Source organism: Lepidochelys olivacea (assembly GCF_965140295.1).
Source record: "Lepidochelys olivacea isolate rLepOli2 genome assembly, chromosome: 6".
Taxonomy (NCBI): Eukaryota; Metazoa; Chordata; order Testudines; family Cheloniidae; genus Lepidochelys; species Lepidochelys olivacea.
In genome coordinates, this window is record NC_140416.1 from 26,282,201 (window position 1) to 26,309,196 (window position 26,996).

The window sequence follows — 26,996 nt, forward strand, 5'->3', positions numbered from 1 at the left end:
CATCTGCAGGCCAATCACAGAACAGAAGGTGCTATACCTGCAGAGGTGCCCTGCCCCAGTTACCTGTAATGAGTCATTACCTAAACAATCAGCTAATGACAGTCAGTGGGAGGGTAAAAAAGCTGCATTGAAACACAAGTGAATGGAAATGTTCCCTCTTTTATTTTTACAGTAGATGCATGGGGTGTGGCACTTTGTTTGGGACCAGGCTGCAGTTACCTACCTGCCCGCCCATTCATCCATAATGTAGGCACAAATTGCATCCTTGGTTTCCCTGGCCCACTGTGGTCCAGCACCCAGTATGAACATTCACTGGATCAAGCTGCTCTGTAAAGGTTTTGGAAGCCCATCTTGTCCTGTACACAGTCTGTCCTAAAGTACTCACCTTTAATCTCACAAATGTTATGAAGGGCACAGCATGCCACAATAATGCAGACAGTGTTGGCTACACTGGCCTCCAACCAAGAGCATAAGCATCATCAACAAGCCTTCAGCCGTTCAAAGGTATTCTCCACTATCATCCTGCAGCTGTTGAATCTCCATTTTGCCAGGTGCTGAAAGCTGGGCTAGGGTTTCATTAGGCAGTGTGGGAGCAAGTATGTGGGGGTCCCCCAGAATAACTGTGAGCAAAGAGAACCACATTGCTTCTGGGGAATAAAGTCCCTTCCTCCCCCTTCAAGTACAATCCCAATCTCCTCAGTACTCAGTGTCATGGCCTGTCCTATGTGTTGGACAGCATTCAGGAATCTGCTTTTGTGGTCCTCTAAGCTTTTAAGAACGAGTGAGTAGTAACCTTTTCAACTGATGTACTCACTCATGCCTTTCAGTGGGCAAAGTATGGGGATGTGGGTGCCATTGATGGTGTTTCCGAATTGCACGGGGCCATTCTCTGGGACCCCACTGTAATTTCTGGAACTTTGGTGATGGCAACCACATGTGGGTAGATGAATGCATGGATGGTTTCACAAACCTGCACCACCACAACCCGTACAGTGGTTTGGCACTGGCTGATAGCGGTCTGATGTTGCCAGCTTCCAGAGGGCTATAGCCATCTGCTCCTGCATTGGGATGGGTCTCCAAACCCTTGTGTTCTCCCACTGTAGGGTTGGGGCCGGCTCTTCACAGAGCTCCATGAATGTTGGCTTCCTCATCCTGAAGTTCTGTGGCCACTGGTTGTCATCTCAAGTTTCCAACACTATGTAATCCCACCACACGGTGCTGATTCTCCTGGTCCAGAAGTGGTGGCCTCCCATGGACTTACAGTTGCAATGCTGGTAGTCCTCTGTGTCATGGGGCAACAGTGCATTACTCCCCATCCTGGCCACCATTCTTTGGCTTGTGAGAGAGGTCCGAATCCTTTCACCCAAAATTGTCACCGGTCCTGTATTGCAATGCACTCTCATTTGTCTCACAAGAAGGAGCAGGGTACCATCGGTCACTAATGCCATGTCTTCCACCAGTTGGGCAGGAGAGGGGTGAGTGGGAGCTCCCATCACCAAATGTGTGAAGGCATCTGCAGTCCCACCAACACACACAGCAAGGCAGATCCTAGAATGTATTCTGTGACTCATAGAGCCTTGGGATACTGCCCCTGAAATACTAGTGCTAACCTTGCTTACCCAAAAAAAAGCTGTGTGGACATGGGTATTCCCAGGTTCAGAGTATATACCCGTGTCCAGCACAGCATATTTGTACACTGTGCAGGTGTGGGTTATGTGGGCAAGTGTACACACAGCCTTTACCTTTGTCCAGTTGCCAGCATAGATGTGGCCATAGAGGAGGCCAGTCCCTGCCCCACTGACTTCCCATTCTAAAGTTTTTATCTGTATGCAAAAATTGTACCACTTTAACTACACCAGTTCCATAACCTCTAGTGTGGACACAGTTATACAAGTATAGCTTAATCCTGTAAATGTAGGGAATAAGCTATTCTAATATATGGCACCTTTATATTATGGGTATAACTGAATCTATACTAGGCATTGTATCAGTATAACTATTTCAGTAAAACATCACACACCTAACTGAGATAGTTGTATTGGTACAAAAATTACATGTAGACCAAGCCTAATTTAAGATGGGATGGGGACACAACAGTGGATACAACCGACAATACCAAGAGGTGAGAGAGGGGTCATGGGACACTGAAACAAAAATGGGGGTTAAATGGCCATCTCTACCCACAGATTATTTAAAATCTTCTGCATGTGTTTCAGTCTTAGCCACGTAAAGGGTTTATTGTTTCAAACTGAACTTACCGAAACATTTGCATGGTGTCTCTCTCTCTATGTGTGTGTGCGTGTGTGTGTGATATATAGTGATGGAGCTTATTCATATTCCTTCAGGAATACATTGGAGCATGTGTGGTTCTCATAGCAGCTGTGACTTCTATTACCAATTCCTTGTACAATCAGCTCTCTTCAGGACTTGTGGGTTTAGGACTAACCTATGCTCTTATGGTAAGTTAAATCATGCATTGAGTGGCTTCCCACACACACACTGCTTTCTTCAGGACACAAAGATGGGAAGGACAGAAGGTGCTGTTTACACATCCTTATTGGGAAGCTGTAAAAACACTGAAATAGTACATTAACTTCAATTCACATTGCGTGGGTGATATGTTTGTTAAGCATATTCTTTTCTGAGTTCTTAAATCCCATGTAAGTAATATATATTGCAGTTATTCATAAATATATCAAAATGTTATCATTCATACTATTTGAAAAGTAGTATTACCAGATCACTAATTTACTCACCATTATGCTGCAATCTCTCATTCTAGATATTCAGGCTTTTTTTTCTTTTTATAGAAAAGTTATATCTGTTTCTCTCTCTCTCAGCTTTTATTTTCTTTTTGAATATTGGCATGCAGCACCATAATACCAGAGCACCATGACTAGAATATTTAACTTGCAACCAGTCTTGCCACTGTTTTAATGTGCACCAAATGTTTCATTCAGTGGTCCAGCTTATTAAGACTTTGTACTCTGAATAAACTTCACCGAAACAATTAAAAAGCTGTCTTGGAGGAATGGAAGTGCTTGGTGGCCTAATAGTGTTATGCTGTTCCTTTTCCAGTATTTCATATTAGCAAAAAGTGAAATTTATTTATTTATATTATTTCAGGTGTCTAATTACCTGAACTGGATGGTTCGTAACCTGGCTGATATGGAGATCCAGCTGGGAGCAGTGAAAAGGATCAATGGCCTTCTAAAAACAGAAGCTGAAAATTATGAAGGGCTCCTTTGTGAGTGTGGTATAGTATCTCTGCAGAAAATAACTCGTTAAATATTTAATGATTCACAGTGAATTGCCATAAATAACTTATTAGAGCATTTAATGAATTGATGAATTGATCACAAGTGGGTTTTTATGCTCCGGGTACAGCTCCTTCACAGATTCCTCAGAACTGGCCTGACAGAGGTGAGATCCAAATACAGAACCTGAGTGTCCGGTATGACAGCAACCTAAAGCCAGTCCTAAAGCACGTCAGTGCTCACATCTCTCCAGGGCAAAAGGTAAAAAAGCGGAGATGATTTGAGAAATTACTCTTTCCCCAGTCAGACCAGCTTGTAATAGAAACCACAGAGTGGTGAGAACGTACTAAGCTATTTTTTATTAATGATTTCCAAAGTTTTTCCTCCACCAAGTTTTTCTTCCTCCAAAATAATATAGTCCGGTCCTAATCCCTTATACCGGTTTCTTTACAGTTTTGCTCTGATGCCTTCAAAAATGTGTACCGTTACAGTGATGTACAGTGCTGCTTAATCTTCTGGTGCTCCGCTGTGGGACATAGGGCCCCAAAATAAGGGACACTGACACTTGCAATGTGAGATATACACTCCATCATTCCCAAATGGCTCCCCTACCCCATCCCTTCATTGGTCATCTCTCCCCACTTGTCCCTTTCCCCTCAATCTTCTTTCATCTCCTTAATCTTGTGTGTCAGTGTCCCATCGTACAATGGACTCTCCCACCCAGACACACCCCCTCTGGGGTTCTAAGCTTTGCTGGCAGCACTAGCCAACTCTCCTTGTGCTCCAGAAGGACTCCCTGTGACCCACTGTTCCCTAGCATCCCCATGGAGGGCCAGCCAAAATCTAACCCTGAATGTCAATTTCTCTTTTAAAAGACAAAAGGGCGAAAGTATGGCCTCTGCTGAAGACAATTCAGTTTTGTCATTGACTTCAGACGGGGCCAGAATTTCACCCCAAGATGTTTGTTGCAAATGCTTTCTCCTTCCTACTCATTTAATGTTCTACTCATCTTATTTCTGTGTTGTAGATTGGAATCTGTGGCAGAACTGGCAGTGGGAAATCCTCCTTCTCTCTCGCCTTTTTCAGAATGGTTGACACCTTTGAAGGTAGGCTCATAGCTGTTCCATCCCGTCATGGTTAGATCCCTGGGGAAGCAACTTTGAACCTTGTTCCTCTGACCCTAGCAGTTGTGAATTACAAAGACGGTAAAACTGTGCGAGGCATTGTTGCTGGGCTTATTCCAAGTAAGGGACCATCTGTCTTTCATCAGCTTCTGCCATATTGATAACCCAAGTCAATATAAAATCTCATTCAACGTGATCAGTGTTTTCTAACGCCATCAGCAGCCTCAGGCAAGTGTTTCCATTAAAAATAGAAAAAGACTTCAAATGTGTATTTTTAAAAAAAAAATCCATATTCTGTGTCAATATTGATTTCCTATAGGGCCTGAACCTGCTTCTTTGGAAGTCAATAGCAAAATTCCTATTGACTTCAGAGAGAGCAGGATTGAGCCTTTAATTACAGTTATTTCCAGAAGTAGACTTGCATGTCATTTTTCTTAAGCGTTTACCAGCACGCATTAAAGGGGTAGGCAAAGGTGCAGAGGCAGCATATTTCTGTCTCCAGCACAAACCAACAAGCATAGTGTTTATCAGTGGCAGGGAGGGTTGAAAAGATATGCTATAGTGCAGGTTACTCCAAGGACAGAATTGTTCAGGGCTCCAAGGATAACCTGGAGCTTTTGCTACCCATGCTGTGTCCAAACAGGTGGTTACTTCCATCTCAAAATCGCTTCCCATCACTGCACAATGCTATGATCTCCTTTGTGAAGCAGTATTTCCAGGGCTGATGTGTAAGAATAGCAAATAGTACCTCCTGGGTCTACTATGAGCACAGAGGCTACTTGGGGAATTGTCATGTGCACCAGTCTGAGTTAGATGTCTCTATTTCAACTCATCTGGAAATAATGTTCATTTGCCTTTTAGTCTGAACACAGGCACAAAGGAGTAGTCCTCATACACCCCCTGTGTCATGCTAGTGAAAAGAACCTTCATCCCCCTAAGTACAAGTGCATATTAGCTGCCACTGGGAGGAGGTGGGCTCTCCCCCTGTGAATATTCTTAGAGCCAAAATCTCTCTCTGTTCACTTTTCAGCAAAATATGGATATGTTTTTCTGTAGAAGCACCATTCATTTGCAATCCATTTCTGGTTGGCCTATCCACATACAATTCCTGCACAGCCATCCCCTCTGACTAACACTTGCCAGAGTAAACCAAGCAGGGCAGGAAGCCTAGAGGGCACAGGAAGATCTGGAGGGCATGTGCTAAAGCTTGAGGAGCACACTCCTCATCCTCTATGCCCTGCTCTAGAATATCACAAACTCTTTGTGACATTTTCACATGGGGAGGAGAGGAGAGGGAGGGAGAAAGAAAGAACCACTCATGATAGAGGTTAGTCACATCACTTAATGCACTCCTGGAAGGCACTTGCATATGGTTGTGATGGAGGGGCTACAGGAACCTGACTAGAACAGAATAGAATTGGATCTCTCTGTGGCTTGGGGCATGGGCAACTCATGGATGGCATACAGAGTGTGAACCTTAGAGACCTGAAGGGAAGAAGTTTCACCCTGCACTTGCCCTTCTTAACAAATGCACCTTAGCTATGTTCTCAGGTAACTTTATGACATTGCACTAAATCAACATCTGATCATTTATTCTGGGTTATTAGACATCCTGCAAATTAAATATATAATTATTTGTAAAAAGAAAAGGAGGACTTGTGGCACCTTAGAGACTAACCAATTTATTAGAGCATAAGCTTTCGTGAGCTACAGCTCACTTTCACAGCAGGAGAGTGAATTTGTGTGGGGGGGTGGAGGGTGAGAAAACCTGGATTTGTGCTGGAAATCACTTTAGATAAGCTATTACCAGCAGGACAGTGGGGTGGGAATAGGTATTGTTTCATATTCTCTGTGTATATATAAAGCCTGCTGCAGTTTCCACGATATGCATCTGAGGAAGTGAGCTGTAGCTCACGAAAGCTTATGCTCTAATAAATTGGTTAGTCTCTAAGGTGCCACAAGTCCTCCTTTTCTTTTTGCGAATACAGACTAACACGGCTGTTACTCTGAAACCTGTCATAATTATTTGTGTGGCTCTTCTTACTGTTCAGGGCTAGTGTCCTCTCTGACCCCTTCCAGGTCTTTCTGTGTGCATCCCTCCGGGTGCTAGGCTTTTGCCTCTTCTGGAGTGGAATCCCCTGATTCTCCCACTTTCAGAGTGGGCCCAAGGCTACAATAACCCGATTACCAACTGTGATTGTTCAGCAGGTCTGACTGGGTTCAGCTACCTGCAAGTCTTCCTTTTGGGAGCCCTGACCAGTGGTATATACAGTAACCCACTACAGCCTTTTCTAAACAAAGCATTGTTTAATCACAGGAACAAAGCACAACAAGAGAAAAGGGAGCTTAACACAATAAAAGGTGTATACACATACCTACCTGACCTAAAGCTTAGGTGGGCAGAGCTTGACCTAAACATCCCAGAGAGTGCTGGGGACCAAACTGAAACCCTTGAGGTCAGGGGATGGGGTTTCAGCCTGTTCCCCAGCACTCTCATCCCCTGTGCTTCAGGGACTTCTCTTTATCCTTCCTAAAAGTTCTTTATTCCATTTTGCTGGCTGTAGTCCCCCCACGCCCCACCCCCACTTACCAAGCCAGACTGTTGAACTCATCAGCATAGCTGGATATAAAACTTCAAAGTGATTGACACCAGCATTGTCCTTCAAGTATAGTAAATAGGGCAGTCTGAAGCTATTGTCCCCTTTCCTGTGTGCCTAACCTTTGCTTGAATTTACCCCTTGTAATCATATAGCAAACCACACAATAACCAACAAACTACCAGATGTGACATACAATATTCATAAAATATAACAGGCATCTTCCATGATTTAGTCTCAAGGGAATTGCACTCGCTTATCAGTAACTCGTTTCACTGGTGAATAAAGTAATATGTAGCCCATGGGTTAGTCTTGCATGCTTCTCTGTAATATAATGCAAACTAAAATCAAGTCGTGTTGTTGGCTGCTAGCTACATGATGTGATGAACAATCTAGCAGACTCTCAATGTTCTTTTGAATAGGGAGGATTATCATTGATGGCATAGACATTGCAAAGCTCCCTTTACAGACGCTAAGATCCAGGCTGTCCATCATTCTCCAAGATCCTATTTTGTTCAGCGGTACAATCCGGTAAGCATAAAGCAGAAACAACAAGAAACAGCTAGGGTTTGTGTTATCACAGATTATGATTTTCACAGAGAGAGCAGCAGCAAACAATGCATTTAAGAGGCCTCATGCTCCACTACCTTTAATTAAAAGAGGGGAGCATTGTCTTCTCTGTGTGCTCCTCCCCACATCCTCTTCAGAGCCCGGGGAGCTCTTCTAGAGCAACTGCACCTGGTCAGTGCTCCACAGTTTGGGAGGGGTGCTCCTTAAGGTGGGGCCTGGGACTAGTCACTATCTGTGACCTGCTACCCTCAGGACCCAGTGGGTTTGCCAGCCGAAGTCAGCTCAGGAGAGTGTGAGACTGGCATTCACCAGCCCTTTAGAGGTGAAGTGGGGAAGATGTAGGTGAGGGGGACGACAGCCATGGCACATAACAAAGGAGAGTGGAAGGGAATCAGAGAAGCCGTGTAAATGGAGTTCAGGTTCTGTTGATTTGGAGCTTAGTGCTCTGTTAGGTTTCCAGGACCTTGCCCCATTCCGTCCTCCATGAGATTCAAAACTCTTTCCTATGTGGGGAAGATGAAATGGAAACTCAGAGAAGAGAACTTCACAGAGTTTCCAACAAATGCCATCCCCTCCTATGATGTTTTCCACAAAAGGGGACAATCTGACCCTTAATAAACAGTTATACTGCCTACATAGGCTAATTTGGGCATTAAAGTAATTAGAGTGGAGTTTCATTTATAATGACTTAGAAACTGCTGCAATTTGCCTACTGATTCCATGAGACTTCAAGCTGTACTTGCTTGAATAGGTAATGAATCATTTATATCAGAAGATAAAATGGCAGTATATATTTGTTTTGTTTGTTTACTTATTCAAGATTTTATTTAGGCCAACACTGGACATTCACCTCATGTACACTAGCAGTAAAAAGTAAATCAAAGATCACATTTGCTGCTGTGAGTCTTTTATTCCGGAATAAAATGAATGAGCCTTGTTTTATTTTAAGCAACATGATATGACATGAAGGACATTAGCACTTGTCGCTGCCTATTTTGAGTGATAATAGACTAAGGATGCATTCAGAGTGGTTGATAACAACTGCTGAGTAATTTATAGCTACTGTTCTGCTGTGGTGATGCTCGTTTGTGTTTCATAATTCAGCATGATGCTGATCATTCTGTGTACCACAAACTGGTATTGTAAAAACTAAAAGGGGGTCATGTTGGATTCGAAGGGTCAGATTCTGATCTTAGTTTCACTGGTGTAAATTCAGAGCAAATCTACTGACTTCCATGGAGTTATTCCTGACTTAGACTGATGTGAGATCAGAATCAGGCCCAAAGTGTTTAATCCATGTATATATAATTATGTCTGTGTTTGTTTTTAACCACACAACTATAAAGGTGCATGGGTGAATTTGATGTTCGTAGTTAACTTTTAACTGTATTGAATCATAGGTTTAACTTGGACCCAGAAAAGAAATGCACAGACAGCATGCTGTGGGAAGCCTTGGAAATAGCACAACTCAAACATGTGGTGAAAGCACTACCAGGGGGTCTAGGTAATACTTCTCTTTTCTTTGGGAAAATGCTTTCAGTGTTAAATTCATTTCTATTTAACATTTAGTTAGTAACTTCTGGCAAAATGGCTCTTACTGAAGCAACTTCGGATCAGGCAGGCTGGCCCAAGGTTTTGTGGGGCCCTGTATGAAGTCAGATAAATGTGCTGGGTCCCATCCAACTCCCTCTTCTGTTTTACCCATAGCAAAACTCCCATTGACTTCAGTAAGGCCAGATTTTCACTTTTGGTCTCTGGTCCTGTGGCCAGTGGCATACCGTCTATGTATATAATGCATGCATTGCATGCCCCAGAAATAAGTTCTACAAGAATACAAAAGCCCTGACCAGCTGTGTCTGTGGGACAATTCCTTCCGGCCCCCAAACGCACATGAAGTACACAGTTTTGTATAACAAAATGGCATCTTCCACACAGCATAGTGTGTGCAAGGTCACGCCCTGCAAGCAAGTGTAGATTTGTTTGCCTTACTAAAAATGTAATGGTACACCACTGACTGTGGCTAATAAGTCAAGTGTATGCAAACAGGTATAAAGGTAATTGAGATATTAAGGAGCTTGAAAATGGAAATATAAAACAAATTAGAGAAAATTATTATCTTGTGGGATGGAAAAAAAAGATGGACATATAAGCTGGCAGTGGGATATAATGCCCCAATCCACACACAAAATCAAAGAAAGACCCTGTTTCAGGAAATGAAATAAGTCCAGCAACCCACCTATGTTACAGATTCAAAGAATACTGCATGGTTGGAGTGGTACTGAGAATAGATATACTAAAGAGAGAGATACAATCTGTCACATAAACATGTTAAAATAATGTTGGTATTCATGGAATTGTTAGTGAGTGCTGCCCTGTGTTCTAATATGCATGAGAAGGCAGCATTTCCCCAGATTATTTTTCTCCCTTGAAAGAGCAATGCCCTTGGACTTCTGTGGGGTGATTAGGTCTTCTTTAGAATTCCAGCATTTCTTGTAAGCTACTTTCACTATTGCAAATGCATTTAAGTACTTGAGTGCAGTACTCAGACACATAAAATGAATCTTAGAATAGGCAAATGAAACAGGTATTGTGTGCTAAATGAAATGTACTGCACAAATTGATCCAGACAGCTGTTTTTAATAAAATAAAATCAAGTATGAAATGCACAATAAATTACAAACAGCATTGTAAGCTCCTTGTGACAGGGACTATCTGATACTCTGTGCTCTGCACAAGGCTGAGCACACTGTCCAAGCTCAACAAACAACAATAATGGTATCATGAGCTACCTCCTGCTCTTGGTTACCCCTGTTCTACCTCACTGAAGTTAGTGAGAGCAAAACTTTTCCCTTCTTTATGCATTTATCAATACTAGCCCTATCCATTTTTGAAAGAAAAAAAAATTCCTGAACATGAATTTTAGGTAACCTAATCACCCATGGTATTCCTAACACATTCCTAACCACAACCAGCAGCTGACTGCGCAGTCATGGAGCATAGTTCCAAACTGTTCAAAATCCCAATGACTTTAATCTCTATTGAGGACATCCCAGGTAACTAGTAGTACCCAAATGTGCAATGTTACAAGGGATACATTTGTGATTTCAAATCAATCTGCTCTTGGAAAATGCATATTACCTGTCTTTTACTGTCACTTTTTATGCTGCATGACACCTGCTGTACCTTTCTTTTAGTGCACAAGGAGTCTGATCCTGCTGACCTTATTCAGACAAAGCTCTTTTTGATTCCAGTAGGATTTTGCCTGAGTAGAGACTGCAGGGTTGGGCCCACAAGCAGTCGGTGCTGCCTCACGTAAAGTTGTTTTCTTTCAAGAAGGCAGCATTGTAAAGATACAACTCCATTTAAAATAGCTTATAACAACTAGTTGTTCTGACAAGTTCCTTTGAAGTCAGTCTCATTTTTAACAGTGTGTTTCCTTTTCCTCAATTTAATGTGTATATACAGAAGGTATTCAGCATTGGGGTAAGCTAGATAAAATGATACACTCAACCAAATTTGTAGAAGGGAGATCTTCCAGGGATTGTTGTCTGATTTGCAAGAGACATATATCAACAAATGAGGTTAGAGTGCTTTAATCTACACACAGGCATTGTAGCAGGTTTATAAAACAGGAAGACACATTTCATATATTAGTTTCTCCCCTTTGCATTTGATGTACATCAAAATATGTTGGAGGGGAGGGTTCCATATGGTATTTCAGTTTCTTATTTACTTTGCATAGTTCTTTTCATGCTGTTCCTTCAGACAACATGTCAGAACACTATGCCCATTTTTATTTATATGAAGAATTATATTTAACTATGTGTGTTATGGACTTTGGGTTTTCATTTCTGTGCATAAGATACATCCATTTTGAAAATAACTATGTCCTGTTCTGCCATCCTCATGAGGAATAGTAACTTACTTCATGAGTAATTTGCTGAAACCAGTGTTACTACCCAATGTGAGTAAAAGTGGCAAAACTGGGCACCAGCAACTTAAGACTTATAAATTATTATCTTAAAAATTCTTAATATAAGTATGAGATCTTACTTTGTCAGCATGCTCTCTGTGCTCCCCACCCGCGCAACAGCCTAAATATTACTTTTGTTGTCCAGATGCCATAGTCACAGAAGGTGGAGAAAATTTTAGCCAGGGGCAAAGGCAGCTGTTCTGCTTAGCACGGGCATTTGTGCGGAAGACAAGTATCTTCATCATGGATGAAGCCACAGCATCTATTGACATGGCAACGGTGAGTTCAGAGTTTCAAGTTTTTTTTATATGGCACATGATTTTTCAGAGAGGGTAGCCACGCTATTATTAGTAACCAGAGATGAAACTTAGGTAAAATAATTCTACTTAATAATGTGTGAACACAAGTTTCCTTGCAAGTGTGTTTACAGGCTGGCCCCATGCCCCATATAGACATTGACCCATATATGAGAGTCACTGTTAACTAGTCTGACAAACCTATCTTGATAGTCCCTCACTGTATACTAAATTCAAGCATTGATGCAAATGTTTTTTTTATTGACAGTTCAGTTTCCTAAAGTAAATAAGTCTTCAGAGGCTTAGCTATGGTGGTCAGTTGAGGACAAACTTGGCTGGTAATGTTATGCCTCCTCCAACTTGTACTTGCCAAGCATAGCAAGTTTCTTGGTGAATTCTTCAGCATGATGGAGAGGACAAGTGATGAAGAAGTTTTCACCCTGCAGGGGGTTGAAAGTAAGGTCAAGTAAATAAATAAGAAATAAAAAAGACCTGTTAGATCATTGCATCTATCCTCCTGCAGGTGCAAGCTAGAGTCCCTAGTAGAGGATAAACTGCACACTAGTACTGCCCTGGCTGGTCTTAGCCAAATACAATAGAATATTCTAAGTTGCTTTGTTCCCAGTTTCAATAAACTCTGTTATCAAAGGCTGTCATAAGATATGTTGAGATCCTCAGAAGGAAGACACTACATAAGTGCAGAATATTATTGCAGTGGTTTATTATAGTAGCTAAATATCTTTAGTACCGGTTGGTGTAAGTTACTGCTGTGTCAAGCCTTGATACTGTGGTGCTGAGGGCCAAGTTAGCAGTTACTCACAGACCAGTTAAAACACATTTTGAATGTTGACGTATTAAGCAAGCACTCCATTCATTGGGGCACTTGTACCTTGGGCACAGATAATATGAAGATAACTATTCTAACAATCTTGCCTTGCTGAGCTTGGAACGCACCAATACATTCATAAACAGCAATGGTGAACACTCTGTGAGGACCGCTGAGTATTTTAAGACTGTCTTAAAGACCTCCTCTGCTGTTGTACCGGCCAGGTACATCTAGCAAAATGCGCCTCCAGTGCTGTCAACTGTATCGAGTATGTCGTAACATTCCATGCTTTCAGCGGGACAGAAAGAATGCCAGAATGGAGCGGGATTGGTAGCAAAGTGAATATTCCTTTGGAACAACATGATTTAAAATGTAGTCCTCAACTTTAAAACAGACATAGTGATATGCACCCTTCTTTGTAAAGTGCTTTAGGGTCTGCAAAGGAAAAGTGCTATGTAAGAGCTAACTAAGTAGTAGTATCAAAATTCAGTACGTTGAGGTTGCTCAGTACCGCTGTTCCCTCTAAGCTGTGCGCGTGTGCGCACGCACACAGATCCTAAACCCCGCGCACACAGTGAAACGCCTCACGCACAACAATTTGCACAGAAGCACAACAATTTGCACAGAAGACATTTTTTGCGCCCACGGCCTGTCAAAAATTTGCACAGAAGAAATGTTTTGTGCACGCAGCCTGTCAAAAATTAGAAGGAACATTGCTCAGTACCTCACAGAATGAGGCCCATTCTGGATGATCATTCTAGAATACCCTAATTTAGCATACTGTTAATTTCTCATATCTTTACAGGTATAAAAAAAATTAGTATTAATTGTTTGACACATGTTTTTATTGTTATGCCCATCACTGAAGAATCTGTTATTTAAAAAATAATAATTGTTGTTCCTTTATGTAGGAGAACATTCTTCAGAAGGTTGTAATGACGGCGTTTGCTGACCGTACTGTGGTAACCATAGCAGTAAGTACACTCTATGTGGCTTCTTCAAATGCAAACAAGTATCTGAAATGTAAAACAATGCATCAGGTACCTTGTTAATTTTTCTGATTTCTCTAGTCTATTGCTTTCTAATATGGCACTTATTTAATTAAAAATACATTTATTTTCCATTTAAACCATTTAGAAAGTAGTTCATATATTTGTATTTTAAATATTTAATGCGTAATCCTGAAATGTGCTCCACAATAGTAATTACCATTGACTTTAAAGGACCACATATAAGGATATTGTGTACTTTCTGTGACTTATTCATTTTAGGCCAAGTTCAACTGTGGTGTAACTCCACTATCTTCAATGGAAATTGTACATGCCTATCTGAGAGTAAGATTTGGCCCTTATTAAGCCATGATACTTTAATTTAAGAAGAACAAAAATAACAATATAGCTTTGCTGTTGGATAAGTTAAACAAATAAGCATTTTAGCAGCTTTCAAAATATTATTTGGTTTTATTGTTAAACATAATCAGATTTATTAAGCAATGTATTTTAAAATGATTAGATAATTATTTCAAACAGTAATAACTAGAATTAGTTAATAAAGAGAAGATTTGAACTGAACCAAAGAAATGTACTTGACAGTCATGTCATTATTGATAAATACCTTTCACTCCTTTATTTTCTAAAGATAAATGTGTCTTTGGGCAATGAAATAAGAGGTTACTGTATATTTTTTAAAATGTTAAAACTATATTATAATTGACATTTTATGCAAACAAAAGTCAGGAAATTCATAGTTAGTTACTGCAGGACTCATAACTTGACCTTCTTGCATATATGTAATATTACGTATTAGTGTACACTGTTATTTTATACACATTGAATGTCTAATATACAATTGCTGCAGGAATCATAATTTAGAATTTCATGACTTCTCTTCATTAAAATTTTTAGGTAGTGTTGCACTGAGCTTTTTGCATTTGAGTTCCTTATTTTGTTTGTTTGGGAATGTGTGGAGGGAGGGTTTATTGGTTTTGTTTGTCTTTTTATTAAAGTTGCCAGTGCGTGCACATTTAGCCTCTGGGTTCTAAAACGGGTTTTAAAATACACAATTCATACATAAATATTTTTAAATAAACCCAGTTTATTACAGCCCCAGTTGTAAATGTAATCTCAGCAGCTGCAGCTGTTTTAGAAACACAGTCATCTTAATAAAGATGAAGTGATAAATTGTAGGGAAAGGGCTATATTTGTCTAATCCATATTTAGCAATATCAAAATACTGTAAAAGTGCATCTGTAGCTCTGACCCTGCACGTGACACCATGCGTGCAGATTCCCGGGCTTGCACAGAGCTCCATTGACTTCATTGACTATGCATGGGTACAGGGATCCATGCCCATGGAGCCAGTTTCAGGATTGGGGCCTAAATATATATCTACATAATTGGCATAATAATGAGATTTCACTAAATTGGATTAAGACATCTCCATCAAGCTTGAACTTTGATAGGAATACTGATTTCTAGAATTTCTAATTTCTGTCTTATCTTGCACAGTTATATTCAATACACTGAACTTGTATTTCATCTGTTTACTTTTCAGCACAGGGTACACACTATTCTGAATGCAGATTTAGTCATTGTAATGAAGAGAGGGGTTATTTTGGAGTATGATAAGCCTGAGGTTCTGCTGGAGCAAGAAGAGAGTGTGTTTGCTTCTTTTGTACAAGCTGATAAATAATAGGATAAAATGAAGCCTTTCAAAGTGCAATTGTATTACTCATTTTCTAATTATGTAAATTACCTGTAAATAAAATATTGATTATTTCATAATAAAAGACTGAGTTTTTCCATTCTTGAAATAACCTGAGTGGGTCTTTGTTAACTCTTAATGAATTATCCATGTGCCTTTCCTTTTTGTTTGCTGGATTATTTTGGTACTAAGGACTAGTGAATTGGGTGATTTGAGATAAATAGATTTCTGAAACGTGGCACAATGTACAGCAAATATGAACAACTGGCACAGGGTTTGTTTTATTACTAACAATGAAACCTCTGCTGATAATATTTCATTACTGCATTTTTTTTCTGAGAATAGCAGATGCAACTCGAAGGAAATTGCTCTCTCCATATTTACAAAAATAACTACTTGGTCTCAAAAGTTCCAATTGCAACTTCCTATTAAGTAATAGTTCTGGAGACTAAAGTGGATTGGGGAGAGAAAGAGATACATTGCAGCCTTAAGATATCAAGTGTTCATGCGTGGAGTCCTTGTGAAAATATTTTCCTATCTGTAATATACACTGAAACAATGCAATTTCAATACGGCGCCTTCTCTACCATCACAAAGATCAGGGTAGGATAGGTGCTCAGCAGAAAATATCAAAAAAATATGCCACAGTACAGTAAAAATGGTTGAAAACAATAAAACTGCTGGTGTCTCACAGTTTGGGTGTGGAGGGACACTTGTGATCTATAATTCATGGGGGGAAGTAGTTACACCTGCATTCTTTCTCAGGATCTGGTTATCCAATACACACCCACAATGATATTTGGTACAGTAAATTCACTCTTGTAACTGGACCTTTATGTCATAGATGATGCTAAGTTTATCCCTACTCTGTATACCACAAAGTACTAGCCTAGACAGCAGCAGGTAAGAGGTGCATCAAAGGTTTTTTTCTAAAGCATTGATCTCCTTAGCCTACCACTCTCTGAGGCTGTTAATAATTTCTTTTCTTTCTTTATACAGTACACTGTTATTTGTTGATGCTGATCATGTCCCCTTGGCTTCCTCTTTACTACATTGCATCCAGTTAGCATCCTTGGTCACTGCCCGTGTTCCTTATTCTCACTCAAGCTAATTTCAGCCTTTATTGAGCTGTACTATCTAGAAATGTGGACAAAATCTTCAATACAAAGACCCCTCCCAAACACTGGAGAAGTTCAGAATCTGCCCAGCATTTTGATCCAAACTTCAGAGCTTCACTCCCAGCCCTTCTGCCACCCCTGTTCCCATAATGGGTCAAAGCAAAACCATGGGCCCAAACTTCTGGATGTTTGAAATCTAGATCTGAATTTTGAGATTCAGCCTCATCTCTGGTGTTATTAATTAGCAAGATGAGATCTGAAAGACCTTGAAACCATCTCTTTACTCACACGAATAGATGGAGTGAGCTCAGGATAGCTAGAGAATAGAATTCCTTTTCTCTTGCTCCCTTCTAAGTACATTCAAGAGCTGTATTGGATGTATGTATCTTCTGGGAGATCATGTGCTTTGCTGATGTTCCCCGTTTGCTATCATTAACACTCTATTGATTAGAGAGGGGCCTGAACTAAAACCCCAGCTCCCATCACTCCATTTTTCTAGTCTCTTCTACATAAGTTCTCATTCTGTTCTCATCACGGTAGTACCTGAGTACCCTACAGTAATGCATTAAGAGGTGTGACTGACATCTGATATGTGTGGTTTGTTCTTTCTCTCATTCTCTCACCCGACAGAGAACTGTGTATGCAGTGCAGTGTTTAGTTTTGGCAAGGTTTTGGTTTTGGTGCTTGCAGTAGCCAGTGTTGCTGAGGAGACGTGCTACAATGTTTGATACTAGCTGGGGTTTCCCAAAAGCTGATGGCTTCATGCCCATGTACACTTCATTGCTATAGTCCAGATAGGAGGTGATGAAGGAGTGTATAATAACCAAAGCAAGGTCATCACCTGCTGGGATGGGATGGTAGAAATCATAATCTAGCTGGGAAGCAGAAGGGGTGACTGCTTTAGGAGTGGGCAGGACAGCCAATCAGAGGAGATTTCTTTCTAGACTGACCGCTTTTTCTGGTAAAAGGGTCAGAAACCCCCAGTTTACAGGGGAAAACCAAAGTGTTGGCAGATCGGTGAGTGCCTGAACTAAGTTCTGAGAGACTGTGTAGCCCTATAATTGCCATTTAGATGGGGAATTAAAACACCCCCCAGGCAGGGAGGGGTGGTTTTAGTTTATAAATTCCATGGATGCATCTTATTTGTTTCACCCGCTTTGTTGAAGTAGCAGCCCACATCACAAGTTTCAAGTCACCACTGCTATGCTGCCCAGGAACAAGACTTGGAACAGTTGGGCAAATCCATAGGATTGCCAGCCACCTATGAGGAGGGGGACTTTGGGCTAGATGAGCCTGTTCAGGTACTATTCATCATACTAACAATAAAGGCCCTTGAGTTTTTAAAAGGCCATATAACCACTACAGTTTTCCAGTGCTCTCAGCCACCCCCTTCACGGAGGCAGGCCAGACTTGTGATAAAATAACAATACGTAATGCGCACTATTTCCAAACGTTAGTTAATCCTCACAACATCCATGTGAAGCAGGTAAACATCTATTATGCCCCTCATAAAGATGGGTAACTGAGGCTCAGAAAGGCTGTTACCTGCCTAACACAAGTGAGTGGAAAAGCCAGGTGTAAAATATAGTTCATTGTCTCCAAGCCCTCCATGTGTTCAACTCACTATCACATTGTCTCTCCAGTTTGCTGTGACTTTTATCAATAAGTGATACATGCATATGGACTATCCTTTATCAAGGGCGCTGACACCTACTATAATCAACCTACTATTTATTTAATTGCTAGACAACTACCCATCCTCACTCCTATTCCCTGATCTAAAGAAGCAGTCTTTTGAGAATACACCAACTTCTAAACATTCTCAACGTAAATGAGTCAGTAGAAGGCTGCAGTCAATGTTATTCTGGTATTGTCTTTCTGGTGACTTCTGCTGCACATCCTTGTCATCTTCTTCCCTGGTAGGGATTCATAGAATTTGGAAAATCAGGCATGCCTGGGGAAATCCAGATGGAGTAGTGCACTAGACTGTCATTTTCAAAAGATTGTTTTCTGCAACCAGCGACCTCAAATTTATCATGGGACATTTTTCATGCACTAGTTATTCTCTTCCAGTGCCTCAATGAGGAGCAGGAAAACCTGAAGACTGTTTGTGTTGCTTAAGTGAAGGCTTACAAATTCCGCTATGCAAAGTTTTTCAAGTTTAGAAATGATGCTCTTCTTGCACCACTGGCTTGTTGTTATTTGTACAATGCATGTGAAATGGCATTAAACTGGATTGTGAGAATATACAACCAACAGGAGCTTCTAGCACTAGGAACAGTAAAAATGGAGAGGCACAATACAGTTACATAAATAAAATGTGTCAGATCGGTCACCGCCACCTATATCTGAAGAGCTGGAAAACAAGCATCAGGAAACATCCCTCTTCCAAAGAAACTTGGTGGCAAGGAGAACTTCCAAAAAATCAGCGGCAAAACTACAAGTATTACTAGTGTGTTACAGCAGTAAAATTATTTAAAGTCCTGTGCCACAAAAGAGTATTCTATAGTGCGCAAGTATCATAGGATATGTAGCAACTATATCTGCTATAGCAGATCAGTAATGTTGAGAGGATACAACTAAAATACAATAAGAAAAAGATTTCTCACTGATAAAACTGTGGGTGTGAGGGCATTCAAAATGGCTTCTAGATTTTATGGATTCGCTTCACATGCGTTAGGATATGACAGTTGCCTCTGATTCATAGCTAACAATTTCCTTCTGCGTGGTAGCTTGCTGGTGAGTGATAGTGTGACCTTAGAGGCCTGATTAAATACATGCCACTTAAGATTAATAGACTTAGCATGTCTTCCCAGCACTCTATATCTATATGTTATACCAGAAAGAAATACTTCACCCATATCAAAGGCCAAATCCTAAGGGCTTCAAAGGGCCCTTACTCCTGTGAGGTTAAAATCCTGGGGCTCGTCAGGCACATGCAGTGACCGATGCAGAGTGGCTGCTCTGTGGTGAGAGCTGTGAAACCCTAGAAGAGGCTGGGAAATTCACTGTCCTTTAGGGGATCCTTGATCCCTGTCTCCCCAGAGATTAGTAATGCATGAGGCAGCAGCACGTTAGCCCCACAAGACTAAATTATTTTGCAGGCTTTGGGGGGTCTGATGCCTCCACAACCACCCTTTTCCTTGAAAGGAGTTTATCAGGATTATTATTTAACTCAAAGGCTACTGTGCAGAGGGAGGTCTACCACTTCTCAATCCACTTACCTTAGGGTGACCAGACAGCAAGTGTGAAAAATTGGGACGGGGATGAGGGGTAATAGGCGCCTATATAAGACTAAGCCCAAAATATCAGGACTGTCCGTATAAAATCGGGACATCTGGTCACCCTAATTTACCTATCCTTGGGCATGGAGCCTAGCTGGGGCATGAAGCTATTTCTGGAATCTATACCTGCTGTGTTGCAAAGTCAGGATTTGTCCTATAGTGCTGCAATATGGAAATGCTTCCACTAGGATAAATATTAGTATTATAAAAATCAGTGCTTTAAATAACATTTAATTCTATTTCAAGAGAGGCTGTATTACCATCTAGTGGACAAGAGGAATCAGGACTCTTAGGGCGAAATTCTGGCTCCACTGATGTCAGGATAATGTGACTATCAGTCACTTAGATTCTATTCCCAGTTCTGCTAATGACTTACTTTTTAGTGCACGCTCTCTCTCTGCCTCAGTTTACCCATCTGTAAAACTACACTGATAATACTTTGACCTCATAGGGGGCTGCAAGGCTCAATTCATATTTTGAAGCACTTTGTGATCCTTGGACTAAGGGTCTAATATAAGTGCAAAGTAAACAGTAATATCGGAGTGCCATTTTAATGTTGTTTTATAGTTATGGGTCCCTTATAATAAAACCACAATTCCCATCGGAAATGATTCAGCAAGACAAACCAATAAGAAAAATGTATAAAAATATGAAATCCATTTTGTAGGAACAAAAGGTCTGTTATCCCATCTTTATTCAATGTGTCAACCCTCAGGCTGAGGGGTTGTTCCTGTGAGCTTAGTAAACCCCTATTTGTCCTACACCACTTAAAACAAAAACAGGTTGGCTCATAAAGAACTGCCACCTTTTGTTTTCTTCTAAATATCTGTTACTTGATACATAGAGACAGGGCACTTCTTTATTCTGCTATTTACATTCTTCATCAAAAAGCCACGGGTTTTACTGTCCCAGACTGAAGTTATGTGCACAGACAACCAGTGCTGGAGGTGGAGGAGAATAGAGTAAGTGGGTGACAGCCACCAGAGGTGAGGGACACTGAAACCCTCTGCCAGATCTGCAATACTGAGCATTCCTGAAACGAAAGTAGAAAGCCAGCTCATCCTTGATAGTGCAGCTCATGTCAGGGCTGGCCCTAGGCCAAAGGGTGAGGAATGTCTTTAGCACCCCACCCCCTCCTCCATTTGTTAAACTTTTGAATGCCTTATTTTTATAGCCTTTGTAGCCCATTTCACCCTGAGCACAGCAACCCAGGCAGTCACTTGCCCCTAAATCTGACTCTGGCTCATGTTAAACTATTTCAAAGTTCCACTGCTGGTTTATTGCCCCAAGCATTGAAATTAGTGCACTAGTAGTGAGCTAGCTTCCTTTCGATAGGATTATTTTAACACAAACGGTGTCAGACATTTTTTTCTTTCTTTTCAGTTTCACTTCAAGTGAATGTAATTACTGCCCTCTGGAGGACAATGGAAAGAATAAGAAAATGATTTTGTGATTGATCGATTGATTTCAACAAGGGCCTGATTGTCTAGTGCCCCAGCACCTTATTATTATTTGAGAATATATAGCTTTAGTAAAGTGAGTATAAAACGCTACCAAGTAAGTATAGAAGCATTTTACATGGACTTTGCACTTATGTTACACAGGTGTAAGTAACTGCTGCACAAGATGCAATGAGGTGCAGAACTGGGCCTTTAGCATCTGATCCTTTAAATTAGTTTCCCCATTTTTAAAAATAGTCAGAAAAATGTAGAAAAAAATCCTGTTTGAGTAAAACCTATTCATATTACGTGTGTGAAGGGTGTGAATTTAAACATAGATTCTTTACCATTCAAGATTTTCATCTGCCATGTACAAGGGGTGAACTTTAGAGTTCAGCACCAAAATATCTGCAAGAAAAATAAAGTGGACAGGAAAATTAAAAGCATACTTGGCTCAGAGCACAGCCCACAGAACCAGGGTGCCTGAGCATTTCACCACCATCTTTGTGTTAGAGATCAAAAAGGTATGAAAGACAGCCCCAGAATGTCAGGGACAGGAGAGAGAGAGAGAGAGAGAGAGAGAGAGAGAATATTGAAAATAGAGCCTCCCAAAGCACTATGTACGTCAATCTAAGATATGTTTGGGTGTGTGTGTGTGTGTATATATATAACTGTTTATCCATATTTTTAAAACTATCCAGGCAACATTAATCAATTTAATTTGAGAATCTGGAATGATTTTTCCAGGCTAAGAGTGTATAGTCAGCAATATTTATTCTAAAATCAATAGTCAGGTCACGAGAACATTAGATGCAGAAGTTTCATAGTTCATTTCAACCTCAAATGCTGGTTGGCTCCCACCCACTAACCTGCTTTATAGTATTGATACAGTATCCAGTAAATCAATACCCATAACTGCTTAGATTTTATGGCACAACACTTAAATCCTCCAAAGCTTAAGGGGGATCTGACCAGTGCAAACCCCTGGAAACCTCCAACCCTTTCCTTTTAATGCAGGGCAAAGCAATTGTTTTGGTGTATATTCTTTAATGTTAACACAAAAGAAAGACATCCCAGGCCGTACATGCTGGTAAACTCAAGCAATTCAATCATTTTACTATCTAGGCACAAATATAAAACAGTATACTTATTTACTGTCTTTATTCAATTAGTTTTGAGCATAAACCCTCTGATGGTGCCCTTTAAAAATTATTGCTAACTATACACTCTGGAAAAATCATTCCAGATTCTGTAATTAAATAATTGAAATTCTCTTGGTTGCACATGGTGTGTGAGTACGTGTGCACATACAAACATAAGCTCTGGGTTCTTCTTTTTTGTTACCTCCTCTAGCAATTTTAACATCTCTTGAAGTCATGTTGTTGTTTTAAAATACACATGGGGTAGGATTAAGCCTTCCCTCCTTCCTTTCTCTTCTACTGCATTTGCAGGGTCCATCCAACAACCCCTTGCTTGCGTTCATGTGCCTTCCTGCTCTGGCTCACATTTTCTCCACCTCTCATAGTGGAGCACTGGTTCTTGGCTTTAGAAAACTACTTCTTCTGCTTTATTAGCTATCCATTCAGCAACCTTTCTTTTAAAAGTTTAGGGATAAATGATAAATAATTCTAGACAATTCAATTAGAGCTAGTTTGGGCACTGATTCATTTAAGCCCAGGCTTAAATGTATTTACAAGCCTGTATTTAAGCCTGGGCTTAAGTGCTTTGCTGGATCAAGACCTCTGTAAACAAAGTTCCCATCCTTCATTATCCAGCTGAACCATCTGATTCTTAAATGCAGCCTTTCCTACTATTTAAATAAAAATTGCAATGCAACCTCCTCTGAATTTCCTTTTAATAAAGATTTATTTAAAAAGAGCCATTTTATATGTCAGCACAAGTTAGACAAACACAAAACTTAATCATATTAAAAAATATGAACAAAGGTAAAGCTATCCTCAAAATACTCTCAATCAAGACCACCACTCAATAAACAAGATAATTAATAAAATTTAATGTAAATATTTATGGAGCCTACATACCAGCAGTCTATATGCCACAGAAATAGCTCAGAGATGTATGTATTTATTTATCACATGGATCAGCAACCAGAAGTTGAGAATTTCTGCAGTTTTATGCCCCATTGAGCTAAAGCAATATCATATAACTTAATCAAAACGTCAACTTTTTTTTTAATTGTACAAGATACAATGTTTGAAACTGATAGAAAAAACAAGATTGGTTCCCCAACATACTGATTTGGGATTCAGAGAATCATGGTGCTAAAAATTATCTTAATTTTTAGGTTATAAATGAATTTGCCAAGTGACCTTTGTCTAGGTCTGCATTACCCCAATCTGTTCTGCCCCTGATCTGAACCGGTTTACGAAGTGCAACAATTTGACTAGAAACCTCCCCCTGGAAAAACTTGCCAAACCTCCCTTTAAAAAACATTTTATTTATAATCTTGCCGTGTTCCACTGCTAAAAGGAAACAAGCCTTGCACAGAACAGAGCTAGCTTTCAGTGCAGCAGCAGAATGTAAATATAAACAGAGCCAAACCACCCCTTTTTAATTGCAGTGCGCAGCATGCGTAACGATGGGGATTTTTTGTTTGTTTGTTAGAAGACCATCAAGCTCAAGCCCCAGAACGGCTTGCTCCACCAGGAGCCTGGTCACTAGGGCAAGGAAAGCTGCATTGCACGGCATTAAAGCCGCGGCTATTCCCTGGTGGTCACTCCATTCTCCTTCCCTCCCACTCTTTCCTCGGCTAGCTTTATTTTACACCTGGCTGGCGGCAGATTTCCCTTCTGCTTCGAGCAGGCTGGCGATGACCGCAGGGCACTTTCTGTCCCCGAGGAAGGGCGCACCCGGAGCTGGTGCAGGGAGAGCGCTGCAGGGAAATGAGCCGACACTCGCAGGCCCACAGGGACCTGCACGGTGAGGCCCTTTGCGCGTTTCTCCCCGCCCCCCGGCTGAAGGAGAGAGGATTTGTGCGCCCCCTGCTCGCTCCGCCTCGTGACACCCGCTCTCTCGGTGCCCCCCCCCGGCTCCGCTCCATCTACCTGAGCCGGGAATCTCTGGCGCCGAGGCGCCCCCTGGTGCTCCCCACCTTGCACTGGGCGGCGCAAGAGCGCTGCAGTCGTGCCGAGCGCAGGGGGGCTGAATGCACCTCTCCGCGCATCGTCCCTTTCACGGGTGGTGGGGGGAGCTCCCCGCCTTTGGGGACAGGCCCGGGCGCAGGCTCTGCATGCCCGAAGCCCTGGCTGTTGCAATCCGGAGCCGTGCACCAGATGCTAACCCTTTGCCTCCCCGTTTCCTATCCCCACCCTCCCGCGCCGCTCCCGGGGCGGTGATTGGCGTGAGCAGCTGGGGCTTGCCCAGGACTGGGCTGCGGGGCCGGAGGAAGAAGGCAGCGGGGCCTGGGAGCGGAGCCGGGGAAGGGAGAGCAGGAGGGTGGGGAGGATCCGCCTGTGCCGGTCTGCTCGCCGGAGCCGGCATGGGGCATTGCTGAGCGCCCCGGGGGAGCCATGCTGTCCAGGAAAGGGATCATCCCCGAGGAGTATGTGCTGACCCGCCTCGCCGAGGATGTCCCGGATCACGCCCGCTACCGCGCCCGGGAGCGGCGGGCCAGGTTCGTGGGGAAGAGCGGCACCTGCAACGTGGCCCACAAGAACATCCGGGAGCAGGGCCGCTTCCTGCAGGACGTTTTCACCACCCTGGTGGACCTCAAATGGCCGCACACGCTGGTCATCTTCACCATGACCTTCCTGTGCAGCTGGCTGCTCTTCGGCATGACCTGGTGGCTGATCGCCTTCGCCCACGGGGACCTGGACCACAGCACGCAGCTGCAGGCAGGGGGTAGCCGGGGGGCTGGGGAGGCGGAGGCCGGGGGGTTCGTGCCCTGCGTGACCAGCATCCACTCCTTCACCTCCGCCTTCCTCTTCTCCATCGAGGTGCAGGTGACCATCGGCTTCGGGGGCCGCATGGTGACCGAGGAGTGCCCGGCCGCCATCCTGATTCTGATCGTGCAGAACATCGTGGGGCTGGTGATCAACGCCATCATGCTGGGCTGCATCTTCATGAAGACGGCTCAGGCGCACCGCCGGGCCGAGACCCTCATCTTCAGCAAGCACGCCGTGATCGCCCTGCGGGAGGGCAGGCTCTGCTTCATGCTGCGGGTGGGCGACCTGCGCAAGAGCATGATCATCAGCGCCACCATCCGCATGCAAGTGGTGAAGAAGACCACCAGCCTGGAGGGCGAGGTGGTGCCCCTCAACCAGGTCGACATCCAGATGGAGAACCCGGTCGGGGGCAGCAACATCTTCCTGGTCTCCCCGCTCATCATCTACCATGTGATAGACAAGAACAGCCCCCTCTACGACATCTCCCCCCAACACCTCAACCACCATGAGGACCTAGAAGTCATCGTCATCTTGGAAGGGGTGGTGGAGACCACTGGCATCACCACCCAAGCCAGGACCTCCTATCTGGCTGACGAAATTCTCTGGGGCCAAAGGTTTGTGCCCATCGTGGCTGAGGAAGATGGTAGGTACTCAGTGGACTACTCTAAGTTTGGCAACACGGTGAGAGTACCCACCCCCCCTTGCACTGCCAGGCAGCTAGAGGAAGACAGGAGCATCATAGACTCCATCCCATTGTCACCTAAAAGCACCAGCAGGAAGAGGTCTTTCAGGTTAAAGCCCAAATTTACCATAACTGATGAGCCTTCCTGACACCCTTTTAGAGGAAAGATGCAATAAACAAGAACACTGAGATGGCCTCTTATTTTTCTTAGCCAGGTTGGTAGCACAAGGTGTGTGTAATATTATTTATTGCAGGATAAATTAAAGTTAATTTTATTTTTTTAAAGGCGTGCAACATTTTTAAGCAACATTGGGTGTGGAAAAATTTTATTCTGTTGCTTGTAATTTCAGTTCAGACTGTCTTGTTTATTTGCATGATCATTTTGGATGATTTATGCACACTGAATAATGCCTTTTCTTGAAAAGTAAGTTTATCTGTAGCCTATCAGGTTGCATTATTTTTGGTCTTGCAATGCCCTCAGAAAGTTAATGTTTTAAAACTGGTTTTATAAGCAATCACAATACAGGGAAAAAAGTCTTCAATTATAATTATTAAAGTTAAATGGAGTTTAAATAACAACAAAAAGACCATGCAATAAGATTTGCACCCCAAAAAAGTCCAGATGTGAAGGTGTCTGTTTAGATTGTGGTGCTTTATGTCTTAAAGAAATAAACTTACAAATTTATTTAGTCCATATTGTATGTTTGGATCTGTTGATTGAAAAAGCAATATAAACTGCATGCTTTTGTTAATTTTAAAACCATTTTACAAAATAAACATTTAATATATTTAATATACATTTCTGACAGTGAATGATGCAACTATGGCTCTAAAAATATTTTGTCTTTACAGAGAACAGCAGATATTAATTGCTATGACGTGAATGAAATGTACTGTACATAGAAAAAAATGAAATATATTAAGTGACTGTATGTAAGAAAACAAACAAAAACCCTGCCACAATGAAGTAGGACACTTATGAAAATTCATTTCCCAGTCCTACACATCAGAGTAAATGCCATCAAATAAGATGGAAATTAAATAAAATCAGAGATCTTATGTAGAAAGTCATCTGCAGAAGAGCAGACCCAAATTACATTGAACAGTATTTGCATGCACTCAGCAACACCTTTTAAAAAAATTTCAGGTTTAAAAGTGATGTTAATGTGATTTGTGGTCATGAAAAGGAGGGACTTCTGGGACAATGCAATCCACTTTCTGG

The 26,996-nt window shown here is 41.8% G+C and overlaps 2 protein-coding genes across 5 annotated transcripts in view; both read left to right on the forward strand.

Moving 5' to 3' along the window:
• The window catches only part of ABCC8 (ATP binding cassette subfamily C member 8), a 135,993-nt gene extending 120,594 nt beyond the window's left edge, over window positions 1-15,399 (forward strand). For all 4 annotated transcript variants that reach the window (XM_084631930.1, XM_084631933.1, XM_084631931.1 and 1 more), the window contains 9 exons: window positions 2,346-2,459; window positions 3,127-3,247; window positions 3,388-3,518; window positions 4,285-4,363; window positions 7,401-7,509; window positions 8,949-9,052; window positions 11,667-11,800; window positions 13,555-13,617; window positions 15,197-15,399. In XM_084631930.1, the coding sequence (XP_084488056.1) occupies window positions 2,346-2,459; window positions 3,127-3,247; window positions 3,388-3,518; window positions 4,285-4,363; window positions 7,401-7,509; window positions 8,949-9,052; window positions 11,667-11,800; window positions 13,555-13,617; window positions 15,197-15,334 (993 nt within the window). In that variant the 3' untranslated portion in view covers window positions 15,335-15,399. The remainder of the gene's footprint in view (window positions 1-2,345; window positions 2,460-3,126; window positions 3,248-3,387; window positions 3,519-4,284; window positions 4,364-7,400; window positions 7,510-8,948; window positions 9,053-11,666; window positions 11,801-13,554; window positions 13,618-15,196) is intronic.
• Window positions 15,400-23,242: 7,843 nt separating this feature from the next.
• Window positions 23,243-26,477, forward strand: KCNJ11 (potassium inwardly rectifying channel subfamily J member 11). Its single transcript, XM_084630358.1, has one exon. The coding sequence runs from the start codon at window positions 24,718-24,720 to the stop codon at window positions 25,921-25,923; it is 1,206 nt and encodes a 401-aa protein (XP_084486484.1). The 5' UTR covers window positions 23,243-24,717; the 3' UTR covers window positions 25,924-26,477.
• The last annotated feature ends 519 nt before the right edge of the window (window positions 26,478-26,996 follow it).